Source organism: Branchiostoma lanceolatum, chromosome 12 (genome assembly GCF_035083965.1).
Source record: "Branchiostoma lanceolatum isolate klBraLanc5 chromosome 12, klBraLanc5.hap2, whole genome shotgun sequence".
NCBI lineage: Eukaryota > Metazoa > Chordata > Leptocardii > Amphioxiformes > Branchiostomatidae > Branchiostoma > Branchiostoma lanceolatum.
The window spans coordinates 7,459,480-7,486,001 of NC_089733.1; the positions used below are offsets into that span (position 1 = coordinate 7,459,480).

The 26,522-nt window shown below is 40.8% G+C and overlaps 2 protein-coding genes across 2 annotated transcripts; both read left to right on the forward strand.

The window, feature by feature from the left end:
* The first annotated feature begins 1,517 nt into the window (after positions 1-1,517).
* On the forward strand, positions 1,518-12,273 carry LOC136446106 (probable acyl-CoA dehydrogenase 6). Its single transcript, XM_066444387.1, has 10 exons — positions 1,518-1,697; positions 2,547-2,563; positions 3,868-3,988; positions 6,054-6,183; positions 7,287-7,393; positions 7,897-8,064; positions 8,780-8,950; positions 9,742-9,903; positions 11,371-11,521; positions 12,007-12,273. Exons 1-10 carry the CDS (start codon positions 1,526-1,528, stop codon positions 12,104-12,106), a joined length of 1,299 nt encoding a protein of 432 aa, XP_066300484.1. The 5' UTR covers positions 1,518-1,525; the 3' UTR covers positions 12,107-12,273.
* Positions 12,274-13,016: 743 nt separating this feature from the next.
* On the forward strand, positions 13,017-25,037 carry LOC136446472 (beta-1,3-galactosyltransferase 1-like). Its single transcript, XM_066444853.1, has 2 exons — positions 13,017-13,648; positions 23,542-25,037. Exon 2 carries the CDS (start codon positions 23,650-23,652, stop codon positions 24,667-24,669), a length of 1,020 nt encoding a protein of 339 aa, XP_066300950.1. The 5' UTR covers positions 13,017-13,648; positions 23,542-23,649; the 3' UTR covers positions 24,670-25,037.
* Positions 25,038-26,522: the final 1,485 nt, after the last annotated feature.

Here is a 26,522-nt window from a genome sequence, read left to right on the forward strand (position 1 = left end):
AACATCCATACGGCGTCGGAATAGAGGTGTTTAAACGGTATCTTACAAGATTAAACGGGTCTGACTCTTAGTTGCATTACCATGTAAACCGCGCCTTTCTTAATTGAGAAATCTGATCATGTAGCGTCAACATACGGGTCAGTGCATGTCTGCATACTTTAGAAGACATATGTTTCTCTTGTATTTCATTTGATTAGGTTGGGTATCTCTAACATAACGTCAAATATACTCCTGTTCATGTTTGTTATAAAATAGTTTCTGCTAATTTACACTTGTGACGTCGGGCTTACAATTGTTCGTTCAAGAAGGGCATATATCTTAATGTGTATTCATACCATGTTCTTTTGCTCCAAAAAAAGGGTCACGCCTATTTGGTTTAAGTTTTCAAACTTCCTTCACGAGCCTCATACTCATAGTCCATGTATCACTGCCAACGCTGCACATTCATAAGACACTTCTCAAAGTGTAGACTCAAAGAACAAACAGTGACTCACCTCTCAGCTTACAGCATTCGGTGTGAGGCGGCCTTGCTTGACCACAACGAACAGGGGCGACTTTCAAATGGTATTCCAAACCTCCTTTGGTGAACTATATGTGACTGAGTGAGAGGTCATATCTACGTCAAACAGTAACCGAGCGTTACCCAACGTTAAACATGCATGAAGCCACGCCCAAACTTCTCTCTCAAGAAAAGGGTGATGGTTCCGCACTGAAGACACAAAATGGCGTCACAGAAGTCTTCGCGGTCACACGTCCGTGCAAGGACATTATACCTATATAATGTCCTTGGTCCGTGCAAGGAGGCTAAAACAAGACGCCTTGGTCCGTGCAAGACGTCAATAGAAGGGGTGGGGTAAACAAACAGCACATTATCAGGTTAGCCATGCGATCCCCCTCCCCCAAACAACGCGAGGTTTATTCTGTTAGCGAAGCCTTTTGTGATTTTGGTTAGCGATGTTTTGATGTAGTTTTCAACTGCTACCTAGGTTTTACTGTATCCTATTGAAAAGTCACCTCATTGTTAAGTATAAGAGTGTTGTACGCCGAACAAAATCTCAGCACCTCAAATACATGTAGATGAATTTAAACAAAATAAACGGCTCTTGTTGCATGCTACTTTTTTTTACTTCGCTTTTAAAGGCAAGGACGACGTGGCACTGCACTCAAGTTTTTCACAACTTTACGAGTGCCACGTACACTGTACAATATACCCAATTTTACACCTGGGTGGAGGGAGGAAAGTCGTGTAAAGTGCCTTCATTTCCCATGGGCACAACGTCGATGGCGTTTAAACCATCCATCCGATCTCCAAGCAGATGTAAGAGTCTGCTCAGTTTTTTACGTGTGTTTACAAGATTTTTATTCGTATTTCAAGTGATTTGCGTTTATTTATCTTTGCATTCCCATTTGAAACACACGTGAAACATTCAGCCAAACCCTGCATCTGCTTTGAGATCGGCATCCACCTGCACACAGCTGTCATATGATCACCTGTAATGTAACCTTTGACCTCTTGAAATCCAATATGGTTGCCCTGTTGCTGACCAAAACATTCCTCCTCCCAGTTCGCGGCCGTTTTGCCGTCTCTGCTCTGTCTTATCCCGCAAGATGCAAGTCTTCAGGTCAGCCTTTAACCCAAGAAGTCAGCGAGGAGCTTTCAGACGAGGCGATTTTCTCACACGAACATGTCGAGCTCCGTAGATCTTGCACGGAAATGATACCATCCCATGAACCCTCAATACACATCCAGTAATACACACCCACAGATGGCTGACTGTGAGCAAGAAGCATATAGACTTTTCATGTTGCTTTTGATATTGCAGCAACCGGTACAATTTGAGCATTAGATTTTCTTCTCTTGAACTGTCAAAAGACTTAAGTAGTCCATGAGACTGTCTGACCTTTGTAATTTGTGTACAACTTTCTAAATTGTGTCACAAACACTTGCGGACCATTGTACAAATATGCACCACAAATTCTGTGTCCAAACTTGACCAAACTACAGTGTTTTTCTGAAAACACTGTTGATTGATGATACTATACTGCTTGTGCATCAGAAAAACCAAAATGCACCAAAAAGCACCCATGGGAAAGTACAGAAAATCATATTTGATATTGTTTTTGTAATAATTGTAAACAAACATAATTTTCTGTTCTTTCCCATGAGTGCTTTTTGGTGCATTTTGGTTTTTCTGATGCACAAGTAGTATGATATCATCAATCAACATTGTTTGCAGAAAAACACTGTAGTTTGGTCAAGTTTGGACACAGAATTTGTGGTGAATATTTGTACAGTGGTCCGTAGGAGTTTGTGACACAATTTAGAAAGTTGTGCACAAATTACAAAGGTCAGACAGTCTCATGGACTACTTTAGTCTTTTGACAGTTCAAGAGAAGAAAATCTAATGCTCAAATTGTACCTGTTGCTGCAATATCAAAGGCAACATGACAAGTCTACATGCTTCTTGCCCACAGTCAGCCATCTGTGGGTGTGTATTGCAGGATGTGTATTGAGGAATCATGGGATGGTATCAAATCTCCTCCTGGTAGATCTCTGAACAAGGTGACTGCGTTGCTTGCGTAAGAAATGGGGAGGGGCGGTACTCTTTGTTGTTTTAAACAGAGAGAGTTACTTGGGAATCTTTGCTTTTTTTTAAAGTCACCAAGGGTTAAAAACCTAGAGAAATCATCGACAAGAACTTAGACCAAGTGAAACCCAGCACCTAGATCCCATGTCTAGCAAGATAATATCTCTAGTCGTTATAAAAGGACAATAACAACAAGTTGCTTAAAAATCTTTTGCTCCGACAGGAGATACAGTACATATAGAAATATAACTCGGGGTTACATGTATACAAAATGTAATTTGGGGTGTCATCAATTGCCCTTCTCATTTTTTTTAACAGCCCACTGTACAATTCTGCACAAATATTGGACTGAACGGAATTCTAACAGTGGGGATCAACCTCCACTAACTGATCAGTTTAACTGGTTTGGACCTTTTTAATAGCCTAGTGGTTAACGTGTTGGATTCCCAAGCCCTTGGCACGGGTTCAAATCCCGGGATCGGCGTACTCGCCCCTTTTGGTTTTTACAGTGGTTCCCACACCGGCCTGAGTGACGGCGAAGAGTGCCACACAGGGATGTCATACTCGGAGACTTGGGACAAATCTAAAAAGAAAAGGGGGAGTAGTGTAACAGTGGGGATCAACCTCCACTAACTGACCAGTCTAACTGGTCTGGACCTTTTAGCCTAGTGGTTAGCGTGTTGAATTCCCAAGCCGAAGGAATCCCGGGAGAGGCGTACTCGCGCGCCCCTTTGGGTTTTTACAGAATTGTTTTCTGTCCAACTCAAGTGATTGTCGAGGAATGAGCATCTGCATTATAACATGACGTCACAGAAGCGTCATTTAATGACGAAGACTGGAGTAGGACAGTCGGATTTTTGTGTTGGAAATTCCAAATGAATTGACTCTGGTAATTCCATCCAGTTCATTCGTATCTCAGAAACCATAAATGCAGTTTATACACTATACTGAAAATGCAGAAATGTTCGCAGTGGTTTTGTGTTCACGGTTTTCGCAGTGAACCTTCAGTGCAAACTTAAAACCACCGCGAAACTTCATGCCCATTGCCCACCTATGACTAGTACTATTGTTTCAAACGCAAACCTAAAACCATCGCAAACGCTCCATTTTCTCTGTACCGCGAAGTAAAAACCATGTGAACTTCAATGCATTTACAGTAGTGCATACTAGTATACTGTATGACCTAATAATAAGCTCCCCCCCCAAAAAAAATATCCAGAAAAGTTTGTTATCATAATATCAGTTGTTAATCCCGTACACTTGTGCTTCTTTTCTGTAGATTATAGAGAATGACATCAACCCCCATGTTGATGAGTGGGAGAATGCTAAGATCTTCCCAGCTCACCAAGTCTTTAAGAAACTCGGGGATGCAGGATTCTTGGGCGTCAACAGACCTCCAGGTATGTATCTTCTTCTTCTTACAGGTGTGGCTATATTGCCTTCATCTTTCTGAAGATTCTGTAGCCTGTGTATATATATATATATATATTCATGTCATACCTGGGCTGCGAAAACGTTCGATACGGGTGTTGTGTATCGTGTGATAATATTCCGTATCACACGGGCTTCTACTTGTATCACACGGGCTTCCATAGAATTTAGACTAAATTAGAATGTATTTCGAGTGCGCCGGTTGCGCCGCTGTCAAAAATTTGAATACCTGATTCGGAAGTTGGAATCGATGTTGTTACAATTTTTTTTTGTTTGAGAACACAAAACTCTCTCAACTTCAGGTGCATTTCGCATTGAGATGTTTTTTTTTTTCTTTTTTCGGGTGGGTATGACATAAATAAAATACAACACGGTGTATTCCGCATCACCCTTGGTCCTGGCCCTCCGGCGTGTCGTATTGCCCTCCGTCCAGGGTCGGGCCGCCAACTTGGGCGGTACGGAATACACTGTATTGTATTCTATATATATCATTGGTTTTGTATTTTTTCATTTTCGCGGCTGACCGCGAAAATGAACTGAGACCCAATTCTACCATGGTACGATGCATGGTACGATGCATAGATAGATGGATCTTGATTCAACCCTTTCAACCCTGCATCAATGTTTCTGAAGTATATTTGTAAACTTTACAGTGTGGTGTTGACATTTTAAATCATAGTTAGGTTATCGTTACATAACAAAATTCTCAACAAAAAAAACTATTTTGTGGTTAACAATAGCTTTATCTTATTGTATGCCCAAAATAATGTAATGAAACATGCTAATAATTGCAGTAATCGAGTAACGAGCAAATGTTCATAAATTATGTTAATGAAATGTTGCGAACTATGTTTTTAACTTAAAAGTGTAGTACGTCCGTTACATGAGATCCATGGATCTTGGAAGGTAGTACATTACATCCATGTTTTTATACATGGCCATATTACATCTGTACCAGAAAACTGAACAAGAAGAAACTAGTTTTGTCAAGAAAATTACAAAAAAATTTACCATGCATAGAGGTTTTACCATTAGATACCTTTAAAGTAGTATGCCAGAATGGCTTGTACCACTAGCTCGTCGTGGAAGGTCGTGACGTGTGGACCCGTAGGTCCTCGGTTCGAATCCGTCAGGGGAAGGTTTGTTTTTCTCTTTTTTTTTTCTTTTCAAAAATCCGTCTGATGTATACAACGTCTTTATATTATGATCTTAGATCCAAACCATGCCTCAATTTTTTTTATTGTTCATTATAACGGAAAACACCATTCAACGGATGCTTTTACGTATGGTTGGATTGGTTGGTTGGTTGCTTGCTTGGTAAATGTACAACCATAATTTGGACCCGTGCCATGTCATTTATACCTCATGTATGTCATTTCTGCCTTCATTTTCCAAAGGTGTACTATACGTTATAATAAGAATTAAGGGCTAGGGTGATTGAGATTAAGGGTTATAATGACAGATTAAGGGAAAGGGCAACGGATTAGGGGCTGTGGTGATGGATTAATGGATATGCTGACGGATCAAGTGCAAGGTTGACGGATTAAGAGCTATGTTGACAGATTAAGGGTTATATTGACGGATTAAAGGTCATGGTGATGGATTAAGGGTAAGGTGGACGCATTAAGTGAAAGGGTAACGAATTAGGGTCTCTGGTGATGGATTAAGATTTATGCTGTCAGATTAAAGTTTATAACCACGGATGTAGGGTAAAGGTGACGGATTAAGAGCTAAAGGGACGGATTAAGGGCTATGGTGACATATCATAGGCAATGCTGAGGGATTAAAGGCTTTCATGGCGGATTAAGGGCAAGGGTGACGGATTAAGGGTTCTCCTGTGGGATTTAAGTTTATGTTAATGGATTAAGGGCTAGGGTGACGGATTAAGAATATCACATCCCTTTATAATATACTCCTCAACTAACCACGTGTAGATAATCATGTTCATTGAGCGAAAATGGCAGCTTTTTGCAGAAGCACTTGTTTTCTTCTCGAATCATGATTCTACTGTGTCTTATAATGTTCCCTCTGCAGAGTATGGTGGTCTTGGTCTGGACTACTCCTATAACGTAGCAGTAGCTGAAGAACTGGGAAACATCAAATGTGGAGCAATACCCATGGCCATAGGGGTACAGACTGACATGGCTACTCCAGCTTTAGCAAGGTAACGTTGCTAGAAAATCAGCTTGTCTTTGAAGGCAGGCTAAGCTTAATTTCGTGAAGCATACTGCAGTATGTTAAATATACCACTACGACCAGTTCTGACTTCTTTTACATGAGTCCATCATAGATTAGCGTTTTTACAATATTTGAAATTCGCGGTGTGGTGATGTACATGTAATACTGGCGATGTCCAAAGACCTTTGACCTTTGTGACGTCAGATTCCGAGTCGGCCACACCTGCACCATAGGAATTACTCCAGACGCCATTCCTCCGACTCGGAATCTGATGTCACAAAGGTCAAAGGTCTTTGGGCATCGCCAGTATTACATCACCACACCGTGAATTTCAAATGTTGTAAAAACGCTAATCTATGAATGATAGACAAGTGTAAAACAAGTCAGAACTGGTCTTAGTGGTATATTTAACATACTGCAGTATGCTTTACGAAATTAAGTTTAGCCTGCCTTTAAACTTTATTCATTGAATATCATTGTTCTAAATACACGTTTGATGTTGTTCACCTTGTAATGCCTAGTAGTTTCCTTGCTGTTTCTGTAGCACGGAAAATTTTACAGGGAGGGTTTGCTAGCCCTTCCCCTTTAACATGCTTGAGGCACCTCCTCAAATACAGAATGGTCACAACAACAACATATTCATTTGTCTTCATTAGGGGTGGATACCGGTTCGGCTTAATAAGGTCCAAGTCCAAGTTTAGGTCCAGAGATTTCCGGTCAGGTCTGGACCTGAACCTGGACCTGGTCCTGTCCAGTTGATGTTTTGTTTTATGAGACCAATATTAAGCATAGAGAATTAATACTGACACGCAGGACTATAAAAGTTTCTTGGTGAGAAGACTTTCAAGATAAACCAGTGTTTGATATTTGAATGTTGCACTTGTTTTAAAATACTTTTTTGTCAGGGGGGAGACTCAAAGCACTTTTTATCAAACAAAATAGAAAAATATATTTGTACTTTGTTCAGGTTTTTTTTGGACTCAGGTTTTTGGCTTTCAGTTTTTTTGGACTCGGTTCTTGGATGTTATAAAGGTCCAAATCAGGTCCAGCGAACCGGTATCCACCCCTAGTCTTCATGTTGTTTCACAGGTTTGGAAGTGATTTGGTGAAGAAAGAGTTTCTGGCTCCATCCATCTCTGGAGACAAGGTGGCCTGTCTGGGAGTTAGTGAGGTCGGCGCAGGGTCAGATGTCAGCAGTGAGTAGGATCTTTCTGTCGTTCTCTTTGTCTGTCTGTTTCTGTCATTTTTTTTTTTCAATCCTTTGTCTCCTTGTCCCTCTGTCACTCTCTCTCTGTCTTTCTATGTCTCTTTCTGCCTTTGTCTCTCTCTCTCTCTCTCTCTCTCTCACTCTCTCTCACTCTCTCTCTGACTCTTACCATCCCTCTCTATCCCTCCTCCCCTCTCTCTCTGTATCAAAGAACAAGGTGACATATAGTCATAATACTGTATGATGTTACTTTATTCATGATACTGTAAATGGCTTTGAATTCGCTGTGATTAATTTCATAGTTAGGTTATATGTTTGCAATAGCCCTATACAGTACATACCTTGAAACACAGGTACATATTTTTAAGTTTACAGTGAAGGACCATCACCGCAAAAACCCCAAACATAAAACCAGCACAAAAATGTCAAGAATTACAGTAGTCATACTGGGGTTTATGTAGAACTCATTGTATAACCTCTCCGTACCATCAGGTATCAAGACTACAGCTAAGAAAAGCGGAGGTGACTACATCATCAATGGAGGGAAGATGTGGACGACTAACGGACTGCAGGCAGACTGGATGTGTCTGTTAGCCAACACCAGCGACGGCCCACCACACAGGAACAAGTCTCTTATCTGTCTTCCCATGGATTTACCAGGTAAGGCCACACCATTTCAATTTCTTGGTTAACGGAATTTTTTTTTAAATTCTAGATTGGAAAATCAACTGGAAAAAAGAATCTTAGAGGAAAGTTTGTTCTTTGGTGCACACAGTTTCAGGGAGTGAACAGGGTCAGGTGCAAGTTTTCACCCCAGCCTTCTGTTTTTATAATTTTTTTTGTTGCTAAAATTAAAAAAAAAATCTGTTAACTAAGAAATTTAATTGGTGTGGCCTAATGTACTGTGATAGTCAGGTATCCATATATTTCAGCCTGTCTTTTGTATCATTGGAAAGTAAACACAAGCTTTAAGTATAGAGTTTTATTCATTTATTTATTGGTTTGGCTGCCCAACTAGCCTGTGGCTATTACAAAGGGCTAGCCCTGCTGACAAAGACAGGACATTACAATTTACAATCATTATGGTGTCAGATATGGACAGCATAGCAATCTATAAGAATATTCTAAATACATAAAAACTAAACTAGATAGTTTTATTACATGATAGTCATTTATTACATCTGACCTTTTTTGGCACTTTACAAGCCCTCTTTCAAAGCTGTAGATGTTGAAATTCTTGTTCATACTTTTGTGTATCATCCGAGCTTATGTTTCTGTCAAGTTCAATTTCTTTTACAATCCTGTCTAGATGTAGAAGAAAAGTTCAATAATAATACCCTGAATGTTTGGTTTAATACAATTTTATTCCATACAGGTATAGAAAAGGCAAAGATAGACAAGATAGGCATGTGGAGCTCGGACACTGCACAGATCTTCCTGGAGGATGTTCGCGTCCCTCAGTCCTACCTCATCGGGGATGAAGGGATGGGCTTCACCTACCAGATGCTGCAGTTCCAGGAAGAACGGCTGTGGGGCGCTGCTGCATGTGAGCAAAATCTGTTTCAGGCAAAATAAACAGTCACTGTCAGCATTTGATTTCGTGCATATGTTCAAGAAAGAAAGGCACTGTTTGAAGAGATCACCAAATTTCATCCTAATTTCTCCATGTTAACAGACAAAAGGAAAACTACTCTCCTCTTAACATCACAAAACCCACATATTTTAGAAAAAGGGGGATCTTTCATCTTCCATTGTCTCGGAAAAAGAAGTCAAACCCAAATAAGATAGAATTAAGCTGTTAGTATTTAGACTAGAAAAGTTACTTGCTGTATTGCTATATATTGTCTGTCCGTTCTTTCATGTTACATGTACTTGCAATTAGCCTATGGGCAAGAACTTGAAATAAACTTATTATTATTATTATTATTATGTTCAAGGCCTATGCCTATCAGAAATTATGAGGCACTAAAACTTGTTAATTAGCAAAGATATGTATACATATAGGAATAAAACATACACACTAACACAAACACTCACAGTCACACATACAGTCACATATTTCTATTTCTACATACACATGTACATACATACATATATATATAGCAATACACATACAAAGATATGTCGCCATACACACATATAGTAGACCTTACGAAAGTCGCTGTACTTTTGTTGTGTCAATAAAGATTGTTGTTGTATAAAAAGCTGTTGATCTTCAGGCTGGGAACAAAGCATGACGCTTTTTTGTTAGCTTGATATATACACATATGCATATATAAAGCTATTATAGTAGAGAAAGACACTCGTTAGTGAATGATTTGTAATTGTTTTCTTCAGCCATTGTTCCCCTCGATACGGTGATTAAGGAGACAGCTGATTACACCAAGCAGAGGAAGATCTTTGGACAGCCGCTCCTGAACAACCAGGCTGTCCACTTTAAACTGGCCGAGCTACAGACCGAGGTGGAGTGCCTCAGGTCCCTCATCTACAGAGCTACCGGTAAGGGTCTTTAGGTGTATGTCTTCTTCTCCTATCCCTTTGTATAACCAGTTTCGAACCCAACAGGTGCCAGCTGTCATAGCACGCCTACAATGGACATATAGATTTTCCTCATTACTTATGCAAATAAAGTCCCAATTTGCATAATTTTCAATTCATTGTGTGCATCTCTTTCTAAGCTACCTGCATAGTAAATAACATGAAAATCTGTTGCTCCTTTCTTCAGTTATTCTCCTTGGAAGATTTTGACAAATACGCCATTGCAGTTCCAGTGACACATACCAGGGGGCCCAAAATTGACCTTGACCTTTCTCCTCCCAACACCTACCCACATACCAAATATCATTACAATCCATCTAGACGTTCCTCAGTTATGCTGACTGTAACCATCCGGACGCACAAACATGCATGCACGCACACCCAAACGCAAGCACACACAAAACAATATCTCCAATTTTTTCATGGAGATAACTATTTGACCGTTGGGGCATCACAGAAGATCTAGCAACCGGTTTTACCAGATGTATGTAGTAACATATTAAGCTTTTGCCTGACACAATGTACACCTAAGGGATCAAACCTTTATCAACTCATTTTTTTCTTTAATTGAAAAAGAACCACTTAAAAGTGTTATCAATACACCAGGGCTGTCTCCAGGACCTGTCCCTTAGTCCTGGGAAAGAAATTTGTTTCTTTGGACGGACATTTCACCCCTTCCAAAAAAACATCCAAACAGGTAATTGACCAATAGACCTGCAATAGACCAGTCCTATAGCCCCATCCACCTCCGTCAAAACATACAAACATCGGACAGAAATTCGTTTCTTCAGACGGACATTTCACCCCTTCCAAAAAAACATCCAAACAGGTAATTGACCAATAGACCTTCAATAGACCAGTCCTATAGCCCCATCCACCTTCGTCAAAACATACAAACATCGGACAGAAATTTGTTTCTTTGGACGGACATTTCACCCCTTCCAAAAAAAACATCCAAACAGGTAATTGACCAGTATACCTGCATTAGACCAGTCCTATAGCCCCATCCACCTTCGTCAAAACATACAAACATTGAAGTGCAAATAATTTGACCAACATGCTGACACTCTCTCATTGGTCAAACCTCTTATTGATATGCTATCATTGGTTGAACTACTAATTGTGATTGACAATCTGGTCTTTTGTTTCTGTTTTTTTTTAGGTATGTACATCCAGGGCAAAGATGTGACCAAGCTGGCCTCCATGGCGAAGCTAAATGGGGGTCGGCCTATCATTGGTTGAACTGCTAATTGTGATTGACAATCAGGTCTTTTGTTTCTGTTCTTTTTTAGGTATGTACATCCAGGGCAAAGATGTGACCAAGCTGGCCTCCATGGGGAAGCTAAATGGGGGTCGGCCTATCATTGGTTGAACTGCTAATTGTGATGGACAGCCAGGATTGATCTTTTGTTTCTGTTTTTTTTTTAGGTATGTACATCCAGGGCAAAGATGTGACCAAGCTGGCGTCCATGGCAAAGCTGAAGGGGGGTCGGCTGGCTCGAGAAGTGACCGATTGCTGTCTGCAGTACTGGGGTGGGATGGGTTACACCTCTGACGTCATGGTCAGCAGGGCCCACAGGTAAAGCAATTTATTTATTTAGCTTTACCACATTTGTGGAAGGATTATTGACATAACAGGTGACTATCACCTTTTCAAGATGTCAACCCAGACCAGACTGTAAGGTTTGGACCATCGCACACTGGGGTATGCCCCTACTCTTTTTCGGAAGGTTTGTTGGGTTCTTTCATGTGCGCAGGGTGTAGCACTCCCCAAACAAGGGACCTCCATTTAACGTCCTATCCGAGGGACGTCCCTAACCGAAGCTAGATGCTCATTTAGGCCTGAGTGAAGTGAGGAAATGTGTGTTAAGTGCCTTTCCCAAGGGCACAATGTCCGGGCGCATGTCCAGACATGTCTGGGGGCAAGCCGGGATCGAACTCGGGTTCCCTTGTTTGCAGCCGAATGCTCTTACCATAACGCCACACGACACCACAAAAACCTTCAAGCTATGCAAATATTACTGTTTAAGCTATAGACCTTAACAATGTTTCTTCTGTTTTCAGGGATTTCAGGTTGCTCTCAATCGGAGGTGGTGCTGACGAGGTTATGATGTCCATCATTGCCAAGTACATGGGAACTCTGCCCAAGCTAAAGCCACAGTAGGGCCCGCCAGGTGGACTGAACATGCAAATCTGCCCATGCAAATGACTTGCAAATCTATGAATGCAAATGACATGCAAATCTGCCCATGCAAATGACTTGCAAATCTATCAATGCTAATGACATGCAAGCAGACAACAAATATTTTGTCCTTTTTTTTCACCTTTTGTTTTTGAATGCATATATTGTATTGCACAACTATACAGATGCCTATAGCCAGAGTACCATCCTCATTTAGTAACCATTGGCTCAATGCCTTTCGCTTGCTACCCATGCAAGCAAATTCGAAAAGCATTGAGCCATCGGTCACTACGGAGGATGTAACTCAGGCTAACAGATGTTTTAATGTTCTGAAAAACTGTCAACTGAAATCATTTAAGTTTTAACTCTCAAACAGTGTGTAAATTGGTGAAGCAAAAATGTACATATATATTATATGCAGGGCTCTTCTGGTATAAACTGCCATAATATGATATCTTCGTTTTTTGGTGTAAAATAGTCTCTGTGGTGTATAATTAGCTGTATTGAAAAATAATGTATCAGTTTTTCAATTTAGAATGTATCATTTTTCTCAATACATGTAGTTGTTAACTTCACAGTTAATCACACTTCACTTTTGTTAGACGACTTGGATATGGTATTCGATTTGATGATAGAACAATACATATATGTATTTATGTAAGACAATGTACATGTGCTTTATGTACATGTATCCTTTTTTTTTCATTTGTGTCACATTAAATCATGGATTGAATTTTGATTTACATATGCTTTGGTCTTGGATAATAAAGTAAAGTGGTTTTAACTGTTCTATGGCTCTTACAGTTTTCCAATGTGTCGACCCTCATAACAGATAGCTTAGTATATACGTACTACATACCAGTAGACATGTGGGCCCGTTGAGCCCTTATCTCAAAGAAATCAGGCGCACAAGTAGTGCCTAGCGGCTGATTTTGGTACTGCAAGCATACGAAGACCATTTTACCAAGAAGGTTATGTCAACATCATTTGACAAAGGAATGAGATTCCTAGAATTCCAGTTCTTTGTTTTCACCATATCCAGACTACAACATCAGTCTTTTTACGATTATTGAGAAACTACAGCTACGATTTTATTTTTAAATCTGAAACAACATTATTATCTTTGTCCCTAGGTCTTGTCTCGTGAGTTACGCGAAATTACTAGAGAATTCGCAAAACAGCAAATGTCTCATTAACAGTATGTGTGCGTGTGTGTGTTTTCTTTGGCTCTTACTATAGCAGACAATAGAAGTAACCCTAATCGATATTTGGACGTCCCACTGAGAGCAGCTGTACATGTACCGCTTTTCTATTGTTCGTTTCAACTTAAATTGTGACCCCGAGCAGAAATTTGCATCTGTGTACACGCCATCTGGCCATTATCTGGCGAAAGAGCTATAACGGGACGGTGCCCGATTTTCTTTGTTTTCTCGACAAATTGTATCACAAGTTGGACATGTACCGTGCTGACACTTATTTCACTTAAGCATTGATGAAGAGGCTGTAGACACCTATGTTTAAAAGGTAAGCAAAAGACTGGTTGTACCCCCATTACACTAGGACGGCGCTCTCACCGGGCGTTCTCTGCGACCTAAAATTTAACAGATCGCTCAACGAATTTCATACATAAAAAACAAATATTTCTAAGCTTTGTGCGGGTTTTGTTTTCAGCCATACTGTTACATTTCGCATGATATTTTAATTATGAAATCAAGGATTCGGCAAATCCGACTTAGGTCGCAGCGAGAGCGCAGCACGATCGCCGTCTAGTGGAACGGGGACCCTACTTGTCGTCTGTTGTTGTATACTGTCCAAAAGCCAATAGGTGTTTTCGTTGTTCGGCTGACTTCATGGGTATATACTGCATGTATTCGATTCTTACTAGTATGTGTGAATTTTGAAGAAAAGATACTGATTGTGAATTTGGAAAAAAAAGCTACTTTCCTTAACCTTTGTTTTTTCTTCTTCTTTTTTTACGAAGGGGGGTGGTGTATTAGATTATGTATTTATTTTTTTTGTTCCAGTCGCCTAGCTTAGTCTGCATATGCATATTTTATTATTCCCGTGTGGATTCAATAAAACTAACCGAGCATAATGCACATTTTAAAATATTTATGGCCAGAGAAAGCTACATTCATTTCAAACATATTTACGGAAGAAAATGTTATGAATAGTAGAAATCATTTCAAGTGGCATAGAAATGTATATCTTAAGTACCAAACATTCCAATATTATGACGCATATTCGCAATCCAAGCAAATGTCACCTATTGCAAAAGAGACACCTAATTTCAGCATTACCAATGCCATCTTGTACATTTCCCCCCCTCCCCTCGCATAACCAATGGAAATTGTGCAAGGGCATAAATGATAGCTAGGGAAATCGCGTATTTTGCCCTTGGCAACACAACACAACACAGAACGATGAATAATGAATGAAAGACCTTTATTGTGCATTCATGCCCCGAGGGGCTAGGTACAAGTCGTCTAACTTAACACATGGAACATACAAGGACATAATACAACAATACAAGCTGTAAACATATAGTGTAGACAAAACGTGTTATTAAACTAAACTAGTCCGGTAGAGTCGACTTCCTCTCGCTTCTTTGTACATGTGTAAACATATGAACAGACAATATTTCTAATACAAGGATTATCCAGGCGTAATAAAGATATGAATTTGTCTGTTGCATTAAGATGTTCGAAATATGGGAATTTTTCTTTTAGGTTAAAAAATACACTTCTTTCGCTATCGTATAATTTACAGTCTAGGACGAAGTGTTGCTCATCTTCTACTCGATTTAAATTACAATGTTGACAAAGTCTATGTTGTAGAGGCGTGCGGTTGTGCCTTCCTGTTTCGACATGTAATCTGTGACAGCTAACCCGGAGTTTAGTAGTGGCCACTCTGTGTTTGATGTTACTAATGGATAATCAACAATGACATCTTCAGCTTATAAATTATGTAAAGGGCTATCTCAGTGAAATGGGGGGGGGGGGGTGACAGTGCATACTAGCAACTGTTTCATCTCAATTTTCTTTATTTCATACTCACCTTTCGTTTTTTAGATGATAAAGAAAGAGCCTCAAAATACATGTAAAAAGTATTCGTATTTTCTACCCCGCCTCTTAGTCTTTACGTTTTCAGAACACCCTCAAAAAGCACTTTTTAAAAGGTCGTTAACTACCTTCCTGGATATAAATGCATCACGGATTATTGTTGTATCTCAAAAAAATGCTCAGTCATGAGTTCAGTCACTAGTAATAATGCGTATATTCATCTTTTTCTCTTTCGTTTGAATTTTCAATCTAAAATTTGTTTGATTTTTGTGTAGCCCTACGGTGTATATTATATATACATTTACTGTAACGCGTATATACGCTCATATGGGCACTGGAAAAATGCCCACAGTAAATTATAGTTATGTCAAACATGTTTAACTATGCTTTCCGAAAATGTGACAATTAAACAACATCTTTTACGGAATATCAGTATTGAAGTTTCTTGTATTGCGCATGGTGTACTCTCCAAGCAGATGTTCGGCTTTGGCTTTTTTGGGTGATTTAGGCGTTTTCGGCGGGCTTCCCATTTTGTGATTAGGCTTGGTGACATATAGAAAAACGGGAAAAAATCGAAAGTTCGACAAAACTACAGCTACTCGTTCAATGTGGATGTCTTTGCTCTGGGGGGCTTATCTCGAGGAGATTTTTAACGAGATGCTGTTACCAGTACTATCCCTCTCTTCCCAGCTAACGCAAAGATTTTAGTATCGAAAAAAATTGATTTCGTGCATTCTATTCAGGGCATGTTACTTTAACCAAAGATATAAAAATGTCACCAAATTACTGTTTCCGACAAGTCAAATGGTAATTAAAGATCTTTTGTACTTCTAATCTAATCTGGTAGGTGGAGCTGCTCATAGAGCGAAATGTAGGCGACCTTTCTTGACGCGTTGCTAGGTAACGGAGCGACTTGAGACGGAAATATTTTCAGAGATTATTAGGGGTCAACTATTCTTTAATTTGTCACACCATATTAATAATCGGTGGTAATTAAGGTCTCATTCCTGTATTACTCCGCGTGTCCCAAAGAATCCGTCCAAAAACAATAACCGGGCATAAGAGGCGTGTGTTTAGGTGGATCATAAATTGCCTTTTATCGGCCCGACCTGATATAAGAAGAATTTGAGATGAAAGCTTGTTAACAGCTGTCATGATTAGGTATGAAAGTTTCGTCATTCGAGCGATAGGATACGAGCGATACGCATTTTTCTATGAGTGCTGCAGTCGGCGCTGGCGGTTCAACAGCGGCCTCGTGCGGATAGTGGGTACCTGCAGTTTGAAATGCGATAAATATCGTTGTCACGGTTAGTTTTGGGTGAATCTTTTTTTGCTGCATGACGAACACCTGTGCTTCCAACAGAAAGTAAAACGACTCCATCGTTTTGTTTTGTTTTCTAGATTTTTAGTCATAAACTTGCGTATTTCAACGTTGATTCCAATGGAACAGCCTAACACAGGAATGAGACCATAACGCAACATTCATAAACAGGCTTCACGTAGCTGTCAAAGTCGGATGAAATTTCATCCCGCTGCCGTGCAAAGAACAGCGCGTTGCTAAGGTGCGGAAGGCGGAGCGATTCGAACTCCATAGAAAACCCGTTCGATGCGTGTTCATGGCGTGCCGGTTGGGTGCAGAACATAGCAGGTGGTTGACACGGCAGACGATTCGGGTGTTGCGGTAGGTATATGTGGTCGTTATGGCTGTGATAAACACTTATGTGTGCTCGCCCACCTCACAATAGAGAATATCACGTTAGTGAATAGGTAGTGGTGAATACCCCTTAATGACACTTCTTGTTCTTAAGGTACTTGACAACAGAAACCGTTTCAAACCAAGACAACAACAAGAAAGTAAAGCTCCCTTTATTCTATCCACATACTTCATTTTGTTTCTTTCGCAGATCTAGATCTAGCCTGGAAACCATACCATCGGCGGCTCCTCGATATCTCTACGGCGCTGTTGGTGACCCCCGCCCGCCCAGAGAGCTTAGCCCGCTCGGGGTGTTGGTTTACGTCCTTGGTGTAAATTACGTCGCCGTCTACGGTGGCGGCGAAACTACAATGGCTGCGAAACTCTATATGGCAGCTAAGAAGACAATCTGACTGGGTTCAATATCGGGTCAATATCGGGCCAGTGAATCGGGTCTATATAGCAGACTGGGTCCGGTAAAACACACCTAAGCCGACTTAAGAGACTGGTGACCAGGCTTATTTAGAATTTTATAATTAGATCGTAAACGTAGCGACCGTCCAAATCCAAAGGTATCCTGAAATGTGAACCGAAACCACGTATCTGCTCGGAGATCAATTGGCCGGACGCAGGCTTTCTAACAACTGACGTCATACCATATGATCATCCTCAGAAGAGCATCACTGCGCACGTAACAGCAACGTATGGATATCTCGTAAATAGACTGTCGAAGATCACTCTTTGATTTCATTGTGACTGGAGGCTGTTAGGCTTACACGGTGTCTACTGGATACGTTCATTACGTATACACTGCTCACTCTACACTGTGAAGGTAAGTTACTGTAAATGCATTTAAGTTTGCGTGGTTTTTATTTCGCGCTGAGGCGAAAATGGAGTGTTTGCGGTGGTTTTGATTAAGATTGCGGCAGCGCTAAAGTCACATACTGCTACAGTATCGGACAAAAATGTTCGCGGTGGTTTTAAGTTCGCGGTGAAACGGTCGCCGCGAAAATCGCAACATAAAACCACCGCGAACATTTCTACATTTACGGTAATCTTTTAATCGCACTTGATCCTTCCCTGTAACGTACAGTTCAGTAGCACGTACACAAGCACGTGGTCTGTACATGGAAAGGTTCAGTTCATTGGAGACATCAAAGAGAGGCACATGCATGGATGATCGGATCCAAGGCGTCCACCAAACAGGTAGGGAGGAGGAGGATGCATGACCTAATTCAAGAGCGTCCGCACTCTTAAACTGTAAGAACATGGTGATGCTTCTGTTTCTCTTGTTAGTGTTAACAGAAGAACTGAGAAAGGGCTATAATCTTTCTATTTACCCCGGTATGTTGAGAGTACCATTATAACGTTTACATATACACTATAGTAAAGTTGATTAAGGTTGTGTGTACGTACACATGCGCATGGTCTTTTCGTGGAAAGACTTTTCCTTGGAGTCATACGAAAGAGAGGCATGATGATCATGGGCGTCATTAAAAAAGATGGGAGGAGGGCATGACCTTATTCAAGATCATTTGTACTCGGAAATTTATAAGGGATTATGTGTCCGCTCTTCTTGTTCAGCGTTAACAGAACAACAGTGGGCAAGTTGTGAATTCTGCTTTTTATAACACTTTCTCTATATCTTGATCAATGTAGTATTCTACTTGTATTTATCACTTTGCTAAGAGTTCCATAACGTTTTCGAAAGATCTAAATGTTAATGTACTACCATGATTTTGCCATGTTTGAAAAACTAGGACGTGTACAGACGACACATGATCTGTTTAAGGCGCTTTAGATATGGTAACCATGGGAATAGCACGTGTGAAATTAAAAAGGGATGGTACCATCATGCTGTCACCTGGGTACAGCTCTAGATAATAGATTTCCCATTGTTTGTAGATGACATGCTATACACCTGGAAACTGGGTCACTTCTAGTGTCATAACAACTAAACCGAGACAGTTTGGACATCATATGTAATATGAAATCTACGTCTCCAAAAGGCATATAGAAATCCCTTCTTATTCTACAGTAGGAGAGTAGGAGATGATTCGTCGGGTATGATTGTATGGGCATCTGTGAATTCTACCACGCTGACTGGCGTACTTTTTGTGCTGTCGTCTTGTTTCCGATGGGGCTGAACACTGTACGATATATGATCGGCTTTCCGAGTGGCTCACGATAATCTTCGGCTTAAATCGGCATTAGTTCGCAGTGACGTCACTCGCGCTCTTTCGTGTGCAACTCTGATCAATGAATCAACACAGAAAAACGACAAGAAGTCGGTTTTACATGAGCGATTTTTTTCTGGGGGGGGGGGCGAATATGACATGAGCATTCTCTATGAGCAATCTAAACATTCTATTGCACTTCTTAAAGGCATTTGACGTCTGTGAAACGAAAAGTCAATTAAGAGATTGCTCTCCTGACTTTATTAGATTTGAAGCCGATTTTAATGAATTATTCACTGACCCAATCGGAAATAATTGCAGCTTCCAAATTATCAGATTTAAAAGGCCATATAACGGACTCCTTTTGCATGCTGGGAAAATGGAGCACTCTGGGTAACGCAGGTGGGCATGCCAAATTATTACCATGGCAACCTAGACCGAACACAGTACGCATGCGCCGCACACACGTTGCCTTGGTTATCTGTTCCTACCTCTTGCGTTACCCAAAATTTCCTTTATCTAACATATACCCAATGACGATAAAGACTGGAGTTCATCAGTCGAAAATTTGGGTCTTTTCTGTTGGCAATTACATTTTTAATTTTCATCGAGAGCATAATATAATGTAGGACACTTCTTTCCAAAGGTATGGGTGCCTGTTTTGATTCATTTCTTTTCTTCCTGTTACTCTTCAACTGCCGAATATTGATTTTGGATACTCATACCGGTTACTTAGCAACGGTACTCAAGGTTCTTCTTTATGTGTCAAGAGATCCGGCCTGGCTCAGTAATACCCATGGGGAGGGGGCGCCCTCCCGACCTATTCTTTCGCCGGAGCCGCGATGATCCTAGGTGGTTCGGGGGCTTGCTACCCGGATACAATTTTGAAATCTTGACCCGCTGAAACGCTATTTCCTGCATAACGAGGAATTACTCAATAACGTTGAATTCAGGATGACAAATAACTCGCTGTATAGAATTGAAATGACCAGTAACGCTTCACGATTAATATATCGATAACGTTTAACGTTGAATTAGAGCGGCCGGCTACGATTAACGGTGAATTAAGATAGCGCATGGCGCTTTAAAAAAAGGGCATGCAGGCCCTCATGTCGGTAAGCACCCTTCACATTCTGTTTCATATCTCGTTTAATTCCTGATATATTATTTTTCTATCTTCTATACTATAGTAATCGAAGTTGTTTCCTGAGATCGTCCAAACTGTGCTGCTTTGACATACCCTCCCTCCGGCCATGCATGGATGCCCCCAGCGGTTAGCGTTGGTATTACACGTGGAGTACTAGTAACTAGTTCTTGGGAATGATAGAGTCTACCCCGGGTTCCAGACAGTTTATCGGGCCTTTAAGCCGGTTCCCTTTAGCCAGTTTCTTCGGCGGCACAGAGGTCCCAGTTCGCCGATACTGTAATTAGCACCCGGCGCGTTGATTAAGATCGGGCGGGCTGACTGTCTTGGGGCGCCGAAGGAAATCGTTAGCGGCCCTGTCCAGTCGCTCAGGGTAGATGCAGTCAAGACCAGGGCTGCACATGTGGTCTCACTCCGCGTTTTTTTCCAACCATGACGTGATATAGTTCAAGCATCCCGGGGTTGGTGCCTCTTTCGTGGGGTTTTCATCCGAACAATTCACATGCTTATAGCACCCACGCATTTTGCCTCGTGATAGTCAGCCCACACTTTTTGGTGATAGCCCCACACCTTTTTTTCCTCCATAATTGCATGAGATAGTCTTACGATGTTTACCATGGTACCATAATAGTCCCGACACGACCGAGACTAACTACAGAAAATTTCGGTCCCTCCTTGGAGTCTTCATTGGCAGAGGGGAGGTCGCCTCAATCCTCAATGTGCCAACTACAGTTTGCTAGTACATCTGGGGCCGCTGTTTTCTCACGCCACAGTGAAGAGGTCATTTGATCCGCTTCAGCTTGGGTAGGCTCAGCTTTGATACAATAGATTCTGTATAAGATTTTAGCTCTTTTGTTTATGATATAAATTCTTTAGAAATCTTCTTGATTTCAGAATGTTCGATCCATGGACGATCATAGTGTGATCATAGCAAAGTAACTGTTCGGATTCTCCTCAGTTGTAGTAGCTAGTGGAAGACATGCTCAGAAAGAAAGGTCAGTCATGGGGAGGGGAGTAGCGCTATAGCCTGGATGCCAGACCCCTAATCTCTAAAATATCTATTGCCCCCACTCCATAGATATCTTAGGGATTGGGGGTCTGGCATCCAGGCTAGGGGGGGAGGGGGGAGTACTGTAGATGACTTTAAGTTCGCGTGGTTTTTATTTCGCGGTAGGGAGAAAATGAAGTGTTCGATAGTAGCGCTACAGTCATAGATGTGCAAAAAGTTTCGCTGAGGTTTCAAGTTCGCACTAAAGAGATCACCGCGAATACCGCGAACATAAACCATCGCGAACATTTCTGCATTTACAGTATTAAATGGATGTCGATGTTGACAGTTCGGCCCAGGACAGCTCTGCACCTTAGAGCTCGGATCAGGGCTAGCCTGTGTTTACACAAGCTCTCAGCCGGAGGTTACTGACCCCCAGGGGGATGGCGGTTACAGGCCGGCTGGCCACTAGGAGCGCGATTCGTCAGGCTAGGATCAGGACGATTTCACCGGGCCTAAGACTGGTTGTCTACATTACGCCTTAAAGACGGCGCAAAACCCTAATTCTCACTCAACTCTAACCCCAATTCTAACTCACCTTTAACCCCAATTCTAACCATAACCCTACCTAAACCACGCCGTTCTGGACCTGGTGCCGAATCGTCCTGATCGGCAAGAGGCCCAAACTGTCCTGATACCAGAAGAAAGATGACTTAGTTGGCACAGGATCAAATAGAGGACATAGAGGTCTGATAGCTGTGAAATCAAAAGCAGCGCAGGCGCTGGCCACTAATCGGGTGAAGCCAGTTTGAATAACAACGTTTCCTATGGTTTTGCAGACTAATATTTTACGGTAAATAAAGAAGGTCTAGATAATTTTGGAACTGAATTGTGTTAATTTATTCGTACGTAGATTAATCTATTTATATCCAGTCCAATCGTTTGTTTGTAGTACTCATGTATATAGTTGTAGGCACAGTTTTAGATGACACACGGATTACTAGTCTGTATAACGCAAACTCCAGCTGTCCGGGGGTTTCTCTCCATTGAATTCAGGCTAACGGATTACGATATAAAAAATGCAGCATGTTAGTGTAGAGCGGATGTATACAAGCTTTACACTGAAAGAAAGCTGATTGTGGGGAGGTTCATTTCATTTAATTTTTTTATACAGGGAAAAGTACACTCAGGCAGCAAGCCTGTTTTTCAGGTATCCCTGAAATATGAGATCTGAGATATATAAAGTATGAAGTATAAAATCTTAACTATAAAATGTGAAATATGAAATGTGAAACGTGAAACGTGAAACATGAAGCATGAAAGATGAAACATGAAAGATGAAACATGAAACATAAGATATAAGATACAAGATATAAAATATAAAATGTAAAATGTAAAATATAGAATATAGAATAAAGAATATAAAATATGAAATATAAAACATAAAATATAAAACATAAAACATAAAATATAAATAGAAAAAATAGAAAAATGATATATGAAATATGAAATAAGAATTAAGAAATATGAAATATGAAATATGAAATATGAAATATAACAAGGAGGTGAACTAGTCTTACGTCATGGCTTGTAAACACAAACCAGATGATGAAATAAGTATGTGAAGCAATCCCAGACAGTTGCCATCTATGACGGTACCCCTTCCCCAACGATCTCTCTGTATGTATTCCGGGACATGTTTGTCGTTTAATTTGTCGCACCTTGTTATGCTCTCTTGCTCCCTGTGTGCAACGGGACGTCCACACACACACACACACACACACACACACACACACACACACACACACACACACACGCACACGCACACGCACACGCACACGCACACGCACACGCACACGCACACACACACACACACGCACACGCACACACACTTAAGTACTACTACTACTACTACGGTGTGTAGCACCATGTTCAGGTACTGGTCAAGGACACAATAGAAAGGAAATAGTATTGTTAGCAATCACAAATGGGAGACAGCTTCACAACATCAATACTCGTGGTGGTGATGCGAAACAGGACTTTTAGTTCAACACCACAAAAACAATATTGACTTAACGCTATCTATAAGTTGTTTTGAAGCCTCAGTACAAACGAAGCGTTGGGTAAAACTGGGGTATGGCTCTTTTAAGAACTTCCATATTCTTTAGCAAAAATAGATTAGCCGTAAGCAATATATTACGTACACATGGCAAAATCTACAAGGTGTTCGTAATTAATTGTTGGGATGAGTCAGAACAGTTAAATGACGTCAGATGATGACGTAGCTTGATAGTTTTCACCTGTCAAATTGTCTATTTTGATGCTTTATCAATTCTGTTTTTTGCCTCTGCAGGATTTCCTCTGTTTCCTCTCAAAATACGAGATGAGACGTTTGATTGCCAACGGAGACACTTTCGAGAGTCACTTTCACTTCACCACTTCGTAGACAAGTAGCGTGGACATGAAGCCAGTGCTGCAAAGTGGCCGTATTTTGGCTGTGTTAATCTCTTTTGCTTTCTTCGTTGCTTACGCTGCGCTATGGAAGATTTCATCTTCAGAAAAAGTTGGCGTTCTAAAAAGCGACCCGAAGATGAAGTACAGCTGGTTCATTCCCGCAGCAGACTACAGTCTAGATTTTACCATAAATCCACAAGGCAAGTGTGCCGATCCTGACCTGTTTTTAGTTGTCATGGTAACGTCAAGACATGCGCACTTCGAAGCAAGAGCGGCCATCAGAGATACATGGGGCAACGAGACAAGCATCATGGGATACAAGCTTGCAACGTTGTTCGTCATTGGACGAACGGACGATCTAACTTTACAAAGAACGCTCATCGAAGAGAGTCGAAAGTATGGCGACCTTGTACAAATGGATGCGTATGAATCATATGAGAATCTGACGCTGAAAACAATTTCTGCCCTGAAATGGACATCAATGAACTGCAGACTGGCAAAATTCGTCATGAAAACAGACGACGATATGTTTGTGAACTACCCAAGACTGGTGCGCACTCTAGCGGATTATATGCACACTGCAGGTCAACTTACATGTAACCTTATGCTGGGATGTGTTGTGTCATGGGCATTTCCTGAGCGAACCCCAGGGAAGAAATGGTACATGGATACAGAGATTTTCCCGCGCTGGCTTTATCCGTCATATTGTATTGGTGCTGGTTACGTCATGTCTTCTGACGTAGCACACAAGTTGTACATGACGTCACTCGAAGTGCCTATTGTTCAGATAGAAGATGTTTATCTGGGAATCTGTGCGGAAAAAGCTGGCATCAAGCCTCAAAACCACCCCGAGTTCTCGTGCTGGAAGGACACTGCATACAGGTACTGTAAGTTTAGAGATCTGTTGACTGCACATGGAATGAAACCACGTGACCTAACCAAGGCTTGGACCGACATGAAGATCCAGGGTGACCGAAACTGCTCACAGAAGGAGAAGCTATTTGAGAAAGTTTCCAGTCTTTTCTAATGCATCCTAGAGGGGTTGAACTAGTTTTTATTTCTCTCTGACACCATTGGCATTGAATGAGACTGAGCTTCAACGTAAAAGATTATAGTGAATATGGTCACATATTGTGTAGTGCCTTGAACAACAAAGGAACAGTTATTCCGTAGATTACAATATGATGATGATGATGATCCAGCCAATGAATTCGCTTCGGGCGACGTTATTGACAGTCGCTCATGAATGATTTATGAGCTAGCCTTATTTGGCACGAAAAGCCGTTACGGCTCATGAATAATTAATGAGCTAGCCTTATTTGGTACAAACAACCGTTATTTTGGCTTTGAACCCAAATTAGCGACGTAAGACGTAACCTGATTGGTTGATAGCTTCCCAGCATCATTTGCGCTTTTGGTCAAGATGAGCTTTTGGGAAACCCTCTGATTGGCTGAAGCTGTTTGGGTGGTGACGTCGCCAGAAGCGAGTTCACAGGCTGGAAATTGCAGGGCCGATATGGGAGGTAATGAAGCGAGCATATCGGGAATGCTGGGAGGATGATACCAACTAAAGAACAATGTTACGGTCCAAAACTCGTGCAATCGGTGCTTTTCTGTGTGTTTTTATTTCATAAATTGCTAGGCAGTTTATCCGAAGTCAGTGACTTTTCAGATAAAGCAATGGAGCTGATACATGTATGTTGCAAAATGTATATTGTTTATTGTTTTGTATATGTACAAGTATTTTAAAACAAAGAAATACAGGGCAAAAAAAAAGATATGCAGGGAGGGCCAGAAGCCTAGGTGGCTTTTCGTGGGTCTCCCCTCGAAACTTAACAATTGAAATTATATCATAAATTGTACAGAACTCAAAACTTAACAAAATTAACGATAGAAAATAACTTATATCATAATACTTACCCCTATATGTATTGTTTTAGAAGAGATTTGAAGTCATTTTTTAGCATTTCATAATTGTTCATAGGGGTGTTGCATCGATGCATAGTATGCATACCAATTTACAGATTGAAGTTGATTCTTAGTTACAACTCAGCCTGAGCACCAGCCTCCGTAGTGACCGCTGGCTCAAAAAAATCGCTTGCTAATCCGTGGTTAGCAAGCGATCTTTTTTTTTTTGAGCCAGCGGTCACTACGGAGGCTGGTACTCTGGCTGGTTGCAACTTTGGCTGTTTAAATAAATTTCGTTGACGTTAACTTGATATCATCTCATGTATCTTGTCTTTAATATGTAAATTTGAGGTATCTCTACGATTCGTAGACACCATACTATTAGTTTTAGATATACAGCATAATTGTTGCATGTCAGCAACGCCACCTATCCATTCAAAGACAAGTGCATGTACTTCAAAGTATCGTACCAGGCTAAAAATTCATATTCAAATATTGATTGAATTCATTGTAGCATGCATCTATAGATGCATTAACTTTTTTCAATATATTCATTTATTTGCATACACCTTCTTTTGTTCAAAACATACCTTAATAGTGTACATAACTTTTAATGTGAATGATAATTGCCCCACACAACCGCAGTGGCCCTGTTACACACACATAAAAGTCCCACTTGTCGTCACTTGTGGAGGCGTCTTCCAATAACAATTTACGTAGCTACTGATATCATGCGACCAAATACACAGGGTATATAACGGCAAAATTGTCATAGAGTGCCCCAAAAGTAAAACTAATGTACCTGTTACGCATGCACATTTACAAACAGTCCTACTTGACGTCAATTGTGGATTCGTCTTCCCATAACAGTTTAGGGCCCTGTCACACTTGTGCGTATATGTAAGTCCGCATGAGTTGCTTGAGTTTTCAGCCCAAGAAGTCATTTCTTTGGTTCGATAATTAGACTGCACA

Bases quoted from the DNA above. Each gene is read 5' to 3' on its own strand.
- LOC136446472 (XM_066444853.1), top strand. From the start codon at position 23,650: ATGAAGCCAGTGCTGCAAAGTGGCCGTATTTTGGCTGTGTTAATCTCT.
- LOC136446106 (XM_066444387.1), top strand. From the start codon at position 1,526: ATGGTTGCCCTGTTGCTGACCAAAACATTCCTCCTCCCAGTTCGCGGC. The intron at 8,065-8,779 runs GTAAGGCCACAC...TATTCCATACAG, and splicing joins TCTTCCCATGGATTTACCAG to GTATAGAAAAGGCAAAGATA. The intron at 11,522-12,006 runs GTAAAGCAATTT...TTCTGTTTTCAG, and splicing joins ATGGTCAGCAGGGCCCACAG to GGATTTCAGGTTGCTCTCAA.